At 51.1% G+C, this 15,501-nt stretch overlaps 1 protein-coding gene across 1 annotated transcript in view; it reads right to left on the minus strand.

Annotated features, from left to right (window-relative positions):
- The window catches only part of TACC2 (transforming acidic coiled-coil containing protein 2), a 181,780-nt gene that overhangs the window by 137,271 nt on the left and 29,008 nt on the right, over positions 1–15,501 (minus strand). Inside the window, exons 3-4 of the mRNA XM_081243718.1 lie at positions 2,429–7,741; positions 1,505–1,618 (exon numbers count right to left, since the gene is read on the minus strand). Coding sequence (XP_081099844.1) covers positions 1,505–1,618; positions 2,429–7,741 — 5,427 coding nt within the window. The remainder of the gene's footprint in view (positions 1–1,504; positions 1,619–2,428; positions 7,742–15,501) is intronic.

Raw genomic sequence — 15,501 nt, forward strand, 5'->3', positions numbered from 1 at the left:
AACAAGGACTCAGAATTTAAACAGGAAGAAACAGTGGATGAAGCGATACTAACATAATAAACACTAGTCATCGTTAGTTGGTGTGGTTGTGGATTCTTCTCTTTTTCTCTATACTTTTCTATACCTTACGAATTTTCTTATATGAATTTAGAGATTATAATTTTAGAATTTAAAGTGATTAAAACAAAGAGCCATGAAATACTTATTGAACTACGACTATATGCCTGGTCCTGAGATCTTCTTGTTCTCCAAGAAGGTGATAAAACATCCAGGGACTGAAGAAGGAGCTAATATGACATTTATGGGGAGGGGAGGGAAGGGGAGGGGAGGATTTTCCAGTTAGACATTTTTTCCTACACTTTAACTGGGAATGTCAAAAATACATACGAGCAGGGGCTGCAGGGAATTTTGTGCTAAGTCAGAAGTGGAGACAAGTGTCCGATGCAGATTAAAACTGCATCTGTCTCGGCAGCAGCGTCCGTATCTCACTGGCCCAGAGTTATGAGAGTCGCCCTGGAAGGGCAGGAAAGGCAGCTGGGTGTCGGTGGAAGTGCTCAGGCTCGAAAAACAGGTGATCATGCATTCTTACAGCATGTGCAGAATATGCAACAAATCATTTACAAAACGCCTGCAGCTGTTTGGTAGGCTACACTGGCCAGCCACAGGTACTAGTTTAAAGTCCAACCCCGCCCCGCTCACACACGTGTGTGCCTGCACACACATACACATACACACACACATACCCACGGAGAGCTCTGGAATAGCCAGAGATCGAAGGATGCTGCACAGCTTGGTCAGAATGTGTCTTTGCCACAGTATCTCCCTCTCCCCCAAAGGATGAAATTTCCCAGCAGCTGCTGTGCGCAACAGGGTGGCAGTTCACTTAGGAAAAGAACAGGCAGGTACGCTGCAAAGTGTGAAGGTCTGGGATTCACACTTGCATCTATCATTTGTCCCCCTCTCATCTTTAGAGGGGTGTGACTGCTGCTGGTGATTAGGCATTCCTGCTTGAGATTAAAACAAAGTTGAGCCCATTTGCCTCAAAAGGTAATGAACAAGATTAGGAGGTGTCGGGCTCAGGGGGTTGGGAGACATGAGGTGTGCTGTCTAAGGGGCGCAGGGTTTCTTTGGGAGGGGGGATGACCATGTTCTAAAATTGACTGTAGGGATAATTGCACAACTCTGTGAGTATATTAAAAGCCACTGAACTGTACACCTGAAACGAGCAAATTATATGCTTTGTGAATTACATCTCAATAAAGCTGTTAAGGAAAACAAAGATAAGCTCAGATGGGAAAGCAGCTGGCTCAATTCCTTTTACGGCGATGGAGCTCGTAGTTATCTTAGGCACTGCTTTACCTGTACAAAGAACGGGAGTGACTAGGTGTTTCTTTCTTAGATAAAGACTCACGTATTAGCAGTACCCCCCTTTGCAAAACATCCAGCATGTCTCTGCCAAAGGCACGTCCCATGGTTCTCCAAAGGCTGCTACCTTTTCACTGACCTTTCTGCTCCTCCCGCACTTCTGGTCTCGTCTGAAATGACCTCATCCATGACATTTGGAGCATCCTTCTCAGGAACCAAAGGTAGGGTGGATGGGCTGGACCCAGCGCTTTTTCTGGGATAAGGTAAAAGAAGCAATAAGTATTTAAAAAGGTATTTTTCTTCATGTCCTATTGAAAAGCCCATTTCCCAATTAAAGCTTTAAGTGTCTACTTCACCAAAATCTCTAGAAAAAATTAGCTTCGGGCAGCAAGTGGCTTTGAGATGCCTTGGGGCCATTTAGGTCTCTCTGCATAACTCTGCATAAATAAATCCAGATTCAAAAGTAGATGTATTTAGGGCTTCCCTGGTGGCGCAGTGGTTGAGAGTCCGCCTGCCGATGCAGGGGACACGGGTTCGTGCCCCTATCCCGGAAGATCCCACATGCCGCGGAGCGGCTGGGCCCGCGAGCCATGGCCGCGGAGCCTGTGTGTCCGGAGCCTGTGCTCCGCAACGGGAGAGGCCACGGCAGTGAGAGGCCCGCGTACAGCAAAAAAAAAAAAAAAAAAAAAAAAAAAAAAAAAAAATAGATGTATTTGGACTCCAGAAAAACTTCTGATTGACCATAACCTATGACCTTATAGTGCGCTGCCAGCCTGTAAACATTTCAGGCTTTGCGAACAGTTTCAGTTAGAAGAATTAAAAGAACACAAGACAAGGAATAAGACACATTAAACAGACAGCTCCCATGCCTCCAAACCACTTCTCACATTTTTCAGAATTACAGCACATCCAGAGATTGTGAGCAGGTAAATTTAAACAATTAGATATGGAAAATTCACCTTCTTCAAACCACCCATCTCTTTGACTGACTTTTTAAAACCAATTGGGAACCAGTTTTGAGGCTGACCCCCTATTCCCATAGGAATGTATTCTTGTTAAGTACCTCTCGGCGTTGAGCGCTTCTGCATCCAGGCTTTGCAGTTCCAGGTCCCGAATCTCGTCAGGTTCTGCAGGTGAGTAGACACGCACCTTCCCTTCCCCAGCAGGAGCGGGGGGCTCAGGCCCAGGCTGCCCCTCAGCCTGCGGGTGCCCGGCCGGGCTGTCCCCGCTCGGGGCGGCTGCAGCTTCCATCCTCAGAGACCCTTCACAGCAGCTGGGGTCCCCACGGCTTCCTGGCAGAGCCAAGGCACAAGCCACACCAGAGAACATTCTCGTAGTACCTGCTTCAGGCAGGTGGGCAGACACACGTGCCCCGGCCTCAGCTGTGCTCAAAGCGACGTCACCCTCTGCTTCCCTAGCAGCTTCTGCTCCCAAGCCGGGCTCCAGGGGAGTATCCGCCACTTCCCCAGCTGGTGGCTCCAGGGTGCTCTGGGTGCCCAGGGCGTTCTGTGTTTCTGAGATCCCAGCAGCACCTCCATGCCTCCTCTCACCCCTAAGTGTGTCTGGGGTACAGGCCTCACTGATGGCCTCGGCCACAGTCGGAACATCCCCATGGGGAGATGATGCTCCCTGGGCAGAGGTGGACACTGACATGTCACCCAGAGCCCCTGGGTGAGAAAAGCCCTGGCCACCATCTTCTCTGGGTTGACTGTCTCGGCTAGATGTTTCCTGGTGCTGTTTTCCAGAAGGAATTCTGTCGTCTTGAACTGCGTCCCCTTCTCCATGGCTCTGGGGAGCCACCTGCAAGTCAGCATTGGGAATCTCTGGAGAAGTCACCTGTGAAGACAGACCCGAAGCTGATTCCGGCTGGCTGCTTTCTTGCTGTGAGTGGGCCTGGCTCTCAAGCTCCGGCCAGCCTTCCTCAGCCCCCTCTGGCTTCTTGCTTTCTGTCAGCATCTGTGGAGGCCCACTCATTTCCTTCCCCACACTGGCACCTGGCAGGCTCTGCTCTGCAGCTGGCCGTGCCGGCCCCGGCAGCTTTTCCGGAGCTGGATCCTGGGGACCCAGACGAGAAATCTCAGCCTCTACAGTCAGCTCTTGCCTCTTCTCCTTTGACTGTATCCAGAGTCCGGCAGAAGTGGTGGGGAGAGGGGCGATGGCCACTCCTTGAGTCCCATCTGGAAGCTTCTCTGGGCTTGGCGTGGCGAGGTCCTTGCCCATCACACTCTTCCCAGCTCCTGCCTTTTCTCCCAGTGTGCTCTGGGGCCGATCGGCGGTCAGGGCTCCAAGTACAGACTTCTCAAAGATCTTGGTGATGTGCTCCCTGAAGTCAGGGAGCCCAGCGATCATACTGGTCTGCCTGGAGCCTGCGTCTACACCAGCTGATGCTCCCTTCCTGGGGTCCTTGGAAGGGTCTACCATCCTCTCCCCACTGCGCTCTCTCTCCCTTGCTGCATCACCTGCTGTGCTCTCCTCACTGGCAAGGTCTGCTGAAAGTTCACTGGGCTTGGCACTTGCCCCGGGAGTTCCTGACCCTTTCTGTTCCTCTGTGGTCTGCTTTCCCTTGGCCAGAAGTGGCACCCTGTCCAGGTAGGGCACGGAGTCCGCAGGTCCCTCAAAGGTCCCAGCTTGGGGGCTTCCGCTGCTGGCTGGCACGGCAGAGGTTTCCTCACCTGCAGCTCCTGGTTGCCAGAGGGAGGCAGGGGAGCCACACGGTACCGTCGTGGAGGAGGCGTTTTCCAAGACAAGCAGGGGCTCCCGTGTGGGACAAGGGCTTTCACCAGGAGCTCTGAGGCCTTGAGGTGAAACAGCTTTCACGCCACTGTCTCCTGCCCCTTTCCTGGCAGCACCCTCCGTATGCAGGTAAGGAGTGTCAGGGGCAGCCTCTTCTGGTGGCCTGGACGACAGGAGCCTCTTTGGGTCAGGGACAGCCTGGGCTGCAGAAATATCCAGCACGCTCCTGGGAATCCCACCCAGCTCTCTGGCTGGCAGCAAGGCATCCTGGCAGCTGGCGGAGGGCTGCTCAGCTTGGCAGGGCTCACCTAGGGCACAGGTAGAAGCTTCCTCCCCAGGGGAGGGGCACTGCTGTGTTGGCAGGAAGCCAGCACTCCGAGCAGCTCCTCCTGGCTCCCCCGGAGCCCGCTGTGTCCCCAGGTCTCCTCTGTCAGCATTCCCACCAATCTCAGGAGTGCCACCACGCGCACCTTCATCCTCGGCTGATGGGAAACTTTCAAGAAGCTTTTGGGCCTCTGCATCCGTGGCAGTGGGACGTTCCATTTCCTTCTGGGGGGCTAACCCCGATTGCCGCCTGTCCTCCTGGGTTTCATCACCGACCTCTCTCTCTGGGGCCTCCTGGGTGGGTGTGAGTCTGGAGCCGGCAGGTGCTGGAGCTGGTGGGCAGAGAGCTGCCTTCAGGAGAGCTACTGAATCAGGCCGACAAGGCGGGGCCCCCACTGTGTTCCCACTTGCCTTCTCTGTCTTCCCCAAGTCCTGGAGCGGGGGCCAAGCGTCAGCTGCTTCCGAAATGCCTGCATCCCCGAGACATGCCTCTTCATGCTGGCTGCCAGCTTTCCGCCCATCAACCAGCTCCTGCTGGGGCTTGTTTGGCCCCTGTCCAGCATAGCAACTTTCCTTTCTGCTCAAGCTACGTGCAAGAGAAGAGTCTTGTAAGGTGTCTACTGCAGGAGGTGGGCCCCCAGACAGCTGACTGCCACTGCCTTCTCCCTCTTGCCCATTCCCCCCTGGTGCAGGCAACTCCGGTCTCTTTGGTGCAGACAACTCCGACTGCTCTGTCGTACGATTCTCCGGAACTGTGTGCCCGGGAGCTGAACTTGGAGCATCAGACAGACTGCCCTTGGGGAGCTCACTTTGAAGTTCTGATTCAGAAGCCTGTTCCTTTGCTCCATGAGTGGGCAAGCTCACATCTTCCCGAGGTTCCATAGGTATGTGGATTTGGGGAGAATCTGCACCCAGGTTCTTAAACTCTGCATCACCTGGGTAAGTCTCTTTCTCGCTTTCGCACTGTTGGGACTTCTCCCTGAGCGTTTCAGAGATGGATGCTTCTGGGTCCATTTGGGACTGCTGGAGACGGTTCTCAGAATACAGTGAGGGCCTCTCAGATGCAGCTACTCGTATCCCACTGTCCCCCGGGCAGGACAGGTTTTCCTGCCGATCTTGCTCCAGGCTGAGGGCCGTGAGCCCACGGTCCACTGCCAAGTTCTCCTCCTCAGCAGGAGGTAGCCCATCGGTGTGGACTTCCTGTCCAGCTGCATCACGCCCCAGCCCATGGGCATGCGGTGGTGTCGGCAAGCCCTCCCCATCACAGCTGCCGGGCTTCTGCGCGGATGGGTGGCTCCTCGTCTTTATTTCAGATTTGCCCTCCGCCTCCTGGGCTTTGGGGACGACCTCTGTAGCAGGAGTTGACAGGAAATCCGATTTCTCTGATTCTAAAGCAGGAAGAGGGGCCATTCTTCCCAATCCCCCCACATCCTGAAAGGTGTCAGGATACTTGGTCTGCAGTCCTGGCCCCTGCCACACAGCTCCCTCGGGAAAAACGTGTTTACCGGCTCCATCCAGCCCAGAGGGTGGGATGGGATCCTGCTCGTGGAGCTGGTGCAGTGAAGCAGATGCATGGACCACTTGGGTTTCTTCCATCATCCCGCAGGGCGCCGAGCTCCAAGCTGCATCTTCTGATGGAGAGCCGGGTCTGTCCACGTGCCCGGGGGCCTCCTTTTTGAGCGGCTGTGCTGAGGCCACGCTGGGAAGGCTGTTGCCCACCACATCGCCAGTTAGCTGTGAAAGCTCATCCATTTCCCCCTTTGGGTCAGGCTTGCAGCCACAGGCTTCGGGGTGCTCTCCCTGAAGGTTCCCAGGATCTGCACCCTCAGGTGGCTCTGGGGCTGCTTCCTGTCCTCTAGGGTCGGCCCCAGGTAGTCTGCTTTCCTTAGCCACAGCTGGACCTTCAGGGGCTTTGGCTTCATCCTTTGGCCCCAGTGACCTTCTGGCACTTTCCACTGATGCATCGGGAGGGGAAAGAGGCAGGAGCCCTTGCTGGAGCTCGTGGCTTTGCTCCCTTTTCCAGAGCGCTTCCCTCTCCTCCGGGGGTGAAGGAACAGGAACCTCTCCGGGGCCGCCGTCTGGACCCGCTCCCTCTGCCCCGAGGTCCGATGCGCGCTTCTCCTGTCCTGCCAACCCCGCTTCTGCCCGCCCTTTAGCCAGATCTGCAAGAACAGGCCTCTCAGCGCCGGAAATCATCTCTCTGGGCTGTTCTGCAGCAGCAGAGGCCCGAGCAGCTGGCTGTGAAGTGAGGCTTGAAGCTGGGTCCGTTTCCTCTGTCGCTGCGTGTGGGGCAGGCTCGGGGCTCACAAGCAGGCCCCCCTCGGGCTGGTCACCTGCCATCACACAGACGGCCTGACGGGGCTCGGCTCCATGCCTCCCTGTCTGCGAGTGACCCCGAGCATCAGGGGCATCCAGAGTCTCCTCCCAAGAGGCCTTGGCCCCCAGTGCCAGGGCAGGACCCAGTGATTCCCAGGGCAGCTCTGTGGGTGGCGGATGCGCTCCCACTTGCCGCGGGCAGCTTTCCTGGGCAGCGACCTTCGCTTCGGCTACTTGGGTCACCCCTGGAGCACTCCCGCTGGGAGGGCAGGCCCTGAGCACTCCCAAGTCATCGGTGAAGTCCTGAGGCGGCCCCTCCACTTGGCATTTAGGGGCTGGATCTTGCGGGGTCGGGTTCTCGGGTTTTGCGGGGGACTCTTCCAGGCTGGCTGAGCTCTCTTGGCCTGGTTGGGCTGCAGCAGGGACCATGGGGGCTCCCCGCCCAGACTCTGGCAGGGGAAAGCCACCTGCAGCCTCTTTCCCTTGGGACTCAAAGCCACCAGGCCAGCCATCCTCTCCACACAGCTGCACCTCCATCGGCTCTCGAGGAGCAGCTGCTGAAATCCCCGGCAACTGGTCAATGGAGCTGGAGGAAGACAGTTTCTGCCACTCTTCTTCCCTCGGTCCTGTCTCTCTTCCGGCGCTGGGGGCGACTGCAACCACCCTGCGCTGAGTAGAGCTGTCCATCCCAGGGACAAAGGCTGCTGGGGCGTATCCTGGGGCATTTGGGGAAGGTTCCCTCTGCGGGTGTTGAGCCAGGGGACAATCTTCAGGTTCCTCTGCTGGGCTTGCCAAGCAACCTTCCGGGGCGCCCTCGGCAAAGGGCACGGAGGCCAAGGGACTCCCCTGCTCCCAGGGCTCTGGTGGGCTGGGCAGTGGAGAATCTTCTTGGCCCCTGGCTTCCCGTGGGTGCTTCCTTGGCTCAGTCACCTCTGGGGATGTGATGCAGGGATACCGGCTGGCAGCACCTTCAGAAGTGGAGCAGGAACCTCCGTGCCCGACGCTGCCAACAATGAAAATGTTTATTGTTTTATCAGTTCTCATGGATGCCAAGGACAGAGCCACAGCCCAGGCAGAATCACTCCACACCTCTCCCCACCAAAGGCCACAACACACACCATCCTCGTGCATCTCGTTCCTCTCCGTGAAGAGACACCCCCCAATCCCACCCCTCCTGTAACCATGACATGTGCCCTCCTCTCTGCAAAACTTAGTGCAGAAAACCTCACACATTCAATATGAGGCTTTCCATGCTGGTCAGTAGTGAACCGGGAAATAGGGAAACTAATTCATAATTGTCTACAATGCAGGAAACTCAGAACATTTTAAATAAATATAAACCATGATAGAGTATTTGGATGAGCTCTGTGTATTTTACAAAGAGGTCCTGAACACTTCTGGGGATCCTTAGATGTTCAGGAGAAAGGCAAAAATGGGCAAAGCCAAGCTTTGAAATAAAGAGCTATTCGTGACCAAAAGTTAACTTGATTCTTTACATTCAGTGGGTGGTACTGTGAGGCATAATCCCAAAATCAATTCTATTCAGCTGTGGAATTTCTGCATATGACCTACATATAAAATTCCTGGGAGCTGAATTACCTTCATACCCATATGTGTCTCAGCTTGAACTTACTTTGCTGTACAGTGTGTAAAGAAAAACTGTGAACATGCAGGAAACTTGGGGGAATGTGGCTCAGAGTCATGGACTTGCTATAGATCATCAACTATCCAGTTATTGTAAAATAGCTTATCACATGCCATATTTAGGCTGTGTTTCTCAATTCTATATAGTTTTAATTAGGTGTATTTTTAAAATTTAAAAGCAATATACGGCCAATACAAAAGTTTGAAAATGTAGAAAAAATGCTTGCCACCTGAAGTGTTCTAGTGAATTTCCTTTTTTTCCTACACAACTCTTTAGGGGGTGCAATTTTTGTTATTTTTACATAGCTGTGATTCTATATACTTTTATGATCATATATCTTTCAGTATCAAAAGAAATTGCTCAAGGCAAAGTTAACAGAAGTATGGTTTTTCTAAGGCTTTTACCATGTTCTTTGAAATTATTACAGGGAGGAAAGTTTATGGCATCTTCTTGTAACTATTACATACACACATATTCACATATTCATAGACCCACAGTGTTTTGGATACGACCAGAGGAAAGATTCTATTCTACATGTCCACTACCAAAATCCTGTCTTTCCATGCAGGGCAACGCATATACATTCGTTTATGAGAGATGCATATAGTGGGAAGATGAAGTACATTTCTGTTCAAATTTAGAAATATGTGTTATGGACTGAATTGTGTCCCTCTAAAAATCCATATGTTGAAGTCCTCATCTATAATGTGACTGTATTTGGACACGAGGCCTTTAAGGAGGTTAATTACAGTTAAGTGAGGTCGTAAGAGGGAGGTCCTAATCCAGTAAGACTGAAGTCCTTATAAGAAGAGGAAGGGACACCAGGAGTCGGTCACATAGACAAGAAGGCCATAAGCAGATGCAGCAAGAAGGTGCCATCTGCAAGCCAAGAAGAAAGGTCTCACCGGAAACCAACCCTCTAGCCCCCTAACCTTGGAATTCCCTAACTGAAAAAATAAATTTCTGTCATTGAATCCACCCAGTCTGTGGTCTTCTCTTATGGCAGTGTGAACAGACTAATACAATAGGTATATTGGGCATTTATTGTACTATGCTTTCAACATTTTTAAGGTTTCAAAATTTCCAAAATGAAAAGCTGGGAAAATAATAATGGATGAAATTTATTGGACATCAGTGCTTTACATGGATTATCTCATTTAGCCCTACCAATAGCCATGTAAGATGGATATTATCACTGCCATTTTGCAGACAAGAACCCTGAGAACAGAGAGGTTAAGCTTGAATCTGTTGGGCCATAATCTTCTTATTCACTCTACGCTGCCTCCAAAAATAAAAACTTCCATGGAGGGGAACAATGTTTGTGTCCCCAAAATTCAAATGTTGAAAACTAATCCCCAAGGTGATGGTATTAGGAGATGGGGTCTTTGGGAGGTGATTAAGTCATGAAGATGGAGCCCCCATAAAGGGATTAGTGCCCTTATAGAAGAGACCCGAGAGAGTTTCCTTGCCCCTTCTGCCTTGTAAGGACGCAGAGAGGAGACGTCCATCTGTGAACTCGAAAATGGACCCTCACCAGACATGGAATCTGCTGGCACCTTGATGTTAGATTTCCAGCCTCCAGAACCACAAGAAATAAATGTCTGTCGTTAAGCCATCCAGTCTATGGTATTTTTATAGCAGGCTGAACAAACTGAGACAGAGGGCAAAAGGCTCTTTACCTGGCTCCATTCCAGCCTCTCGCCAAGCCCTTCACCTATGAAATGTACATGACATCCTTGAAGGAGGTGTGTACACATGTCACCACACTAGTTGTCCCGATTTAATGCTTGTTCCTGCACATATGACATTGAAAATATTTCAGATGGACCCAAGAGAAAGAGTTGGCTACTATCTCAACCAGATTAGCATTTTCAGACCCAAAGCAAGGCTGACAAAAGCAAAGAAGAGAAAACTCAGAGGGTAAGTTATATGAATCCCTCTAATCCTCACATGGCCATGAGGACGGACGTGCCCATGGAGAGCCCTGGCCCCATGCTGACTGACACGTGTGAAACCACCAGGTGTGCAGGTAACGTGCCTTGGCCTGGCCTCTGCAGAGCAGCATTTCTGGAAATCAATGGATTGTTCCAGAACCAGCAACTCTGCACTCTTGAATCTGGCCATTTTCCTTTTAATAAACACTTGACACTGAATTGTGTCCCAATCTTTAACTAGGGTGTCAAAAGGTTTAGTAGCTAATGAGATCAATGGTGTGTAATTCATAAATGAAGTGCTCCTATTTATGTTTGCTTGTTCAAGAAGCGCAGAACGCAGCCCCTCTGCGCTGGTAACAAAACAAACAAAGCAGCTTTGTTGTCCTGTCTCTGAAAGCAGCTGCTAGCTCAGGAGAGTGTGTGGCTTCCCTTCAGGCTGCCTGAAGTCAGAACCATCTGGGGACGAGATGACAAATTCACTCAGTTTGGGCACCTGAAAAGCTGCAGGTCTTTGGAGACAGCAACAAGGAACACATCTCCCAGAGTGTGAGCATACGACTCCATTCAAAATAAGGACCCAGCCTTGGTTTATTTTGCCTAAGCTGGGCACCAGCAATCTCTGTGATTGCCCATCAGAAGCCAATTTTTAAAACCAGATTAAAGCCACTCACCAAGAGCAGATTTGCCCAAGGGCAGGAAAAATTCTAAGAACTCATCTGTGAGGGCTCTGCTTTAATGGAAGCTTCCATAATGTCCTTTTGTGCTTCAAGATTGAATCACAATGTGTAGGATGGAGGTTCAGCTCAGAATCCAAAGGCAAGCTCTTGTGGGCTGGGCAGCGTGTTCTCAATGGAAGGCTTTCAGCCCAAAGTGGGCACAGCCTTTGAATTGAGGAGGGGAGGGCACAGCCTCCCGCGTACAGACCAGACGTCCCCAGCCAACAAAGCGAGAGGCATGGGGTGCAGAGACCTGGGAGGAGGGGTGATTTGCTGCAGCGAAGGTCTAAGCAGAGGATGGAGATGCAGAAAATGTCCTCCCCACCATCCTAGCTGGAGACAATCACATCCAGATGGGTTCCTAAATGAATAGCTCTGAAGACATACACTCAAGCCAAGTAGGAATGCTTAAAAAGAGGAAGGAGGCTGGTGGAGGGAAAAACAAGCATGCCCCTGCACTACCAGGCTTTAAGGGAACCAGCAAAACCATAAAGCAAAATCGTCAAGATGGAGAGTCACCACTGACTGTGCTAAGCACTTCAGTTATGATTACATTTAATCCACACAGTAGCCAGGCAGAGTGGATGCCCCCCACTGCACCAATGAAGAAATATTCCCAGAGAGGTTCAAGACCAGACCCGGGTCACACGCGGAGCTCCCATGGCAAAGCAAGATCAAGCCCCGCCTGGCTCCAGGACCCTGCTGTCTTCTGCTTCCCTGTACTTGCTGGCCTCGCCTCTCCTGGACCAATGCAGCAGCCTCTTCTCCCACCCACTCTGGCCCCTGCATTCTGTTCTCCAGGCTGCAGCCAGAGCAATGGCTTAGAAATGAAAGCCTGACCCTGTCACCCTCCTGGGAAGACTCTCCGGTGGTGGCTTCACTCTGCAATTGGCTGTACCCCCAGCCTACCTTTCCGGCTTCATCCCACACAGAGCTCCCCATCCGTGCATTTTCCTGGAGCTGGAGCCCTCCTACTCCTCCCTGCATATCTCAGCCCCAATCTTCACTTTTCGATGAAACCTCCCTGGACTGGCCTCTGGGATCAGATCTCCTTCTACAGCACTACATAGTGAGGGCACTAGTCACAGCTGCCATCAAAAAGGATGACCATTTCTCCCACTGGAGTATAATGGAGTCTGGGTCTTGCCTCTTTTCAATATTGTATCTCAGTGCTTGGCATACTGCAAACATTGAATATATGAATGCATGAGTGGATGAATGGATGGATGGATGGATGGACAAATACAGCTAAACGCAAATCAAGGATTCTAAATATGCAGAAATGCTCCCAAATCCTGCTTGTTTGACTTAAAGATTAGGAAAGTTCTTTTCATCCACACAATCAGAGCACTCTAGTGATTAGTCCAAACCTCTCATTTTACAGGAATGAGGAAACTTGAGGCCCAGGAAAGGCAAAGTACATTTGTTTAAATACCTCTGCCAAAGAAATGAGGTTAAGGCAGCACTACTCAACCACATGTCCCTTTGCGCACTGGTGGGTCTGATAAGTTAGGGGGTACACTGCAAGTGATTTGTTATTAACTATAAAGCACAGAAGTCTGCGAATGATTTGTAATTTTCATAAATTAGCCTAATTCAAAAGATGATAAGGTGTCCCCACAGAACATCGTCTGTTACTCATTTTGCACCTGCTGCAGTTTCTGGAAAAGGAAAGCATGGGGCCGAGGGAGATCCAGCAAGTTAGACCACAGACCCTGGGGACTACCTGTCCTCGAGCATGGCTACCGGCTGGGGCTGGGGTGAGGCGCACGGGGACTGTGGGTGCTCCTCGGCTTCTGCATCACGCCGTGGCCCACACATCAGGGGCTTTTCTGACACTTCTGAGTTCTCAGAGAAGCCCGACACTTCTGCCTTATTCTCCACTCCCTTCGGGTCGTCGCCCCAGGAAATGAGGCTTCTCTGATTGGTTAGATGGGGAAGGCAGCCCCCCGTAGGTCCAGTCTTCCCATGGGTGGGAGTTAAGGTGCTCAAGGTCACTGAGATGAGCTCACCCACAGTGCAGCCCCTCTCCCCGCTGCCTGCATGTAGCGAGCTCGCTGGGGCCAGCCCTTCCCGCCCTTCAGGGCAGCCTGCCCTCGCACACAGCCTGGTGCCGGTGGGAGTTGATTCCGGGCACAGTATGCCGAGCCCCTGGTTGGCTCTTCCTCCAGTCTAGCCTCGCCAGTGATCAAGCTGGCTTCCTTCTCCCTCTCTGACTCCGGTCATCCCCTTCACAATTGATTCAGAATCTTCTGCGACCACTGACTTTCCACACCCCCTGAAAGGAGTTCAGCGCTGAGATCAGGAATGAGGCCCTCTGTGCTCTGGGAAAACTGGCAGAACAGGGCTTCAGAGAGTGAGATATTTTTCAGGAGGAGGTTGTATGAGCCCATGTCCTGCATCTCCTCAGATCTAGAAAAGCACTAAGATCATGAACGGAGACATCTGCTCCTCGTGCCCAGCAGCGGCCTTCTGCTGAGGCGTGTGCTTGACTGCACGCACCCCCTTCACTGAAATCATATGTAACACTGACCTTCCGCCACCTCTTCGGAGCAGTTCCTCGGAGCTCTCTGAGAGGCTGCCTGCCGGGCTGTAGTCTTCATTTTGCCCCAAGTAAAACCTAACCCATGGGACTTCCCTGGTGGCACAGTGGTTAAGAATCCGCCTGCCAGTGCAGGGGACACGGGTTCGAGCCCTGGTCCGGGAAGATCCCACATGCCGCGAAGCAACTAAGCCCGTGCGCCACAACTATTGAGCCTGCGCTCTAGAGCCCGCAAGCCATAACTACTGAGCCCATGCGCCACAACTACTGAAGCCCGCACACCTAGGGCCCGTATTCCACAATGAGAGAAGCCACCGCAATGAGAAGCCTGTGCACCGCAACGAAGAGTAGCCCCCGCTCGCCGCAACTAGAGAAAGCCCGTGCCCAGCAATGAAAACCCAACACTGCCAAAAATAAATAAATAATAAAATAAATAAGTTAAAAAGTTATTAAAAAATAATTTTAAAAAACAACAACTACGGGGCTTCCCTGGTGGCGCGGTGGTTGAGAATCTGCCTGCCAATGCGGGGGACACGGGTTCGAGCCCTGGTCTGGGAGGATCCCACATGCCGCGGAGCGGCTAGGCCCGTGAGCCACAACTACTGAGCCTGTGCGTCTGGAGCCTGTGCTTAACAACAGGAGAGGCCGCGATAGTGAGAGGCCCGCGCACCGCGATGAAGAGCGTCCCCTGCTTGCCGCAACTAGAGAAGCCCCTCGCACAAAAACGAGGACCCAACACGGCCACAAATAAATAAATAAAGGAACTCCTTTAAAAAAAAAAAAAAACAACAACTACAACAACAAACCTAACCCACAACTCTCACGTTGTGCATTTTCTTTAAGTCAACAATGGGATGAATAAAAAATATATTTTTAATGGACGCCATAACTGCTCACTTAGGTTGACTCCTGCACTGTGAGATAGATCACCATTCCAGAGCCTTCAGAGAAGGAATTTACATGGTGAGTGATCTGTGCAGAGCAAAGACTCTCAAGTTAATAAGGATATGACAACCTCCATGCTTTAAAAATATAACATGGTATTTCACGGAGAAAGGCACCTCCTCAGAAACTTCTGTGTGGTCTGAGCAGATTAGGTCCAATCTATACTCACAGTCCTAACTTGTCCAAATAATGCTCCCTATATGGATGCCAGCGAGCCTGCTGACCTTGGCAGCCCTGTCACACTCAGCTTTGTATTTTAAATCCAGTGTTAACTCTTTTCTGTGCTCGTTCTGCATTAGAAAAAAGAAAGACCACAATGCTTAAGCAATTCACGCAATAAAGGAAAGAAAATTATTAGTAGGTTCTAAAGAGTTATTGGGGAAAAGGGTGTGTGTGTGTTGGGGGTTGGATAAAGCACCAAAGCATCCTTAGTATTCAGCCTGTACTTTGCCGCATGAACTTTTATTTGACTTCAAGGTCAAGGTGTTGGTCCACTCATGAGACTTCATTACCCAGCATAATGAGGGGAGGGCACAGGCAACTGAATTCCAAAGAAAATTCAAAAACTGTCCTCTAACCAATTTTTTTCAGCAACCCTCATGTGGGTGTTGACCAAACTGTGTGGTTCCCAGCCTCAGTGCTGGGCTTGGAGTGTGACCCCCAAGCCTTCCCTGTAGCTGGAATGAACTCCGTGTCTCCTCCTTCTGTCTGTCTGTCACTGTACTTCAAATGTATGTAGATATTATCACAAGAAAACAGAAATTCATTTAAATGCATTTCTGGCATAATAATTACTTTTGATCATTTGGATGTTTCTTAATGATCAATTACCAAAAATAAAACTACAATCCCATTAGAGGAGGCATCTGGGTTTCCTGTTTGTTTGTCTGTTTTGAATCTAATAAGATATTTATTGAAGAAGATAAGTAAGATGTGATCACAAAGTGAGATTTCCATAAATGTTATTCATAATAAGTAATC

This window comes from Mesoplodon bidens (assembly GCF_964165515.1).
Source record: "Mesoplodon bidens genome assembly, chromosome: 1".
Lineage (NCBI taxonomy): Eukaryota > Metazoa > Chordata > Mammalia > Artiodactyla > Ziphiidae > Mesoplodon > Mesoplodon bidens.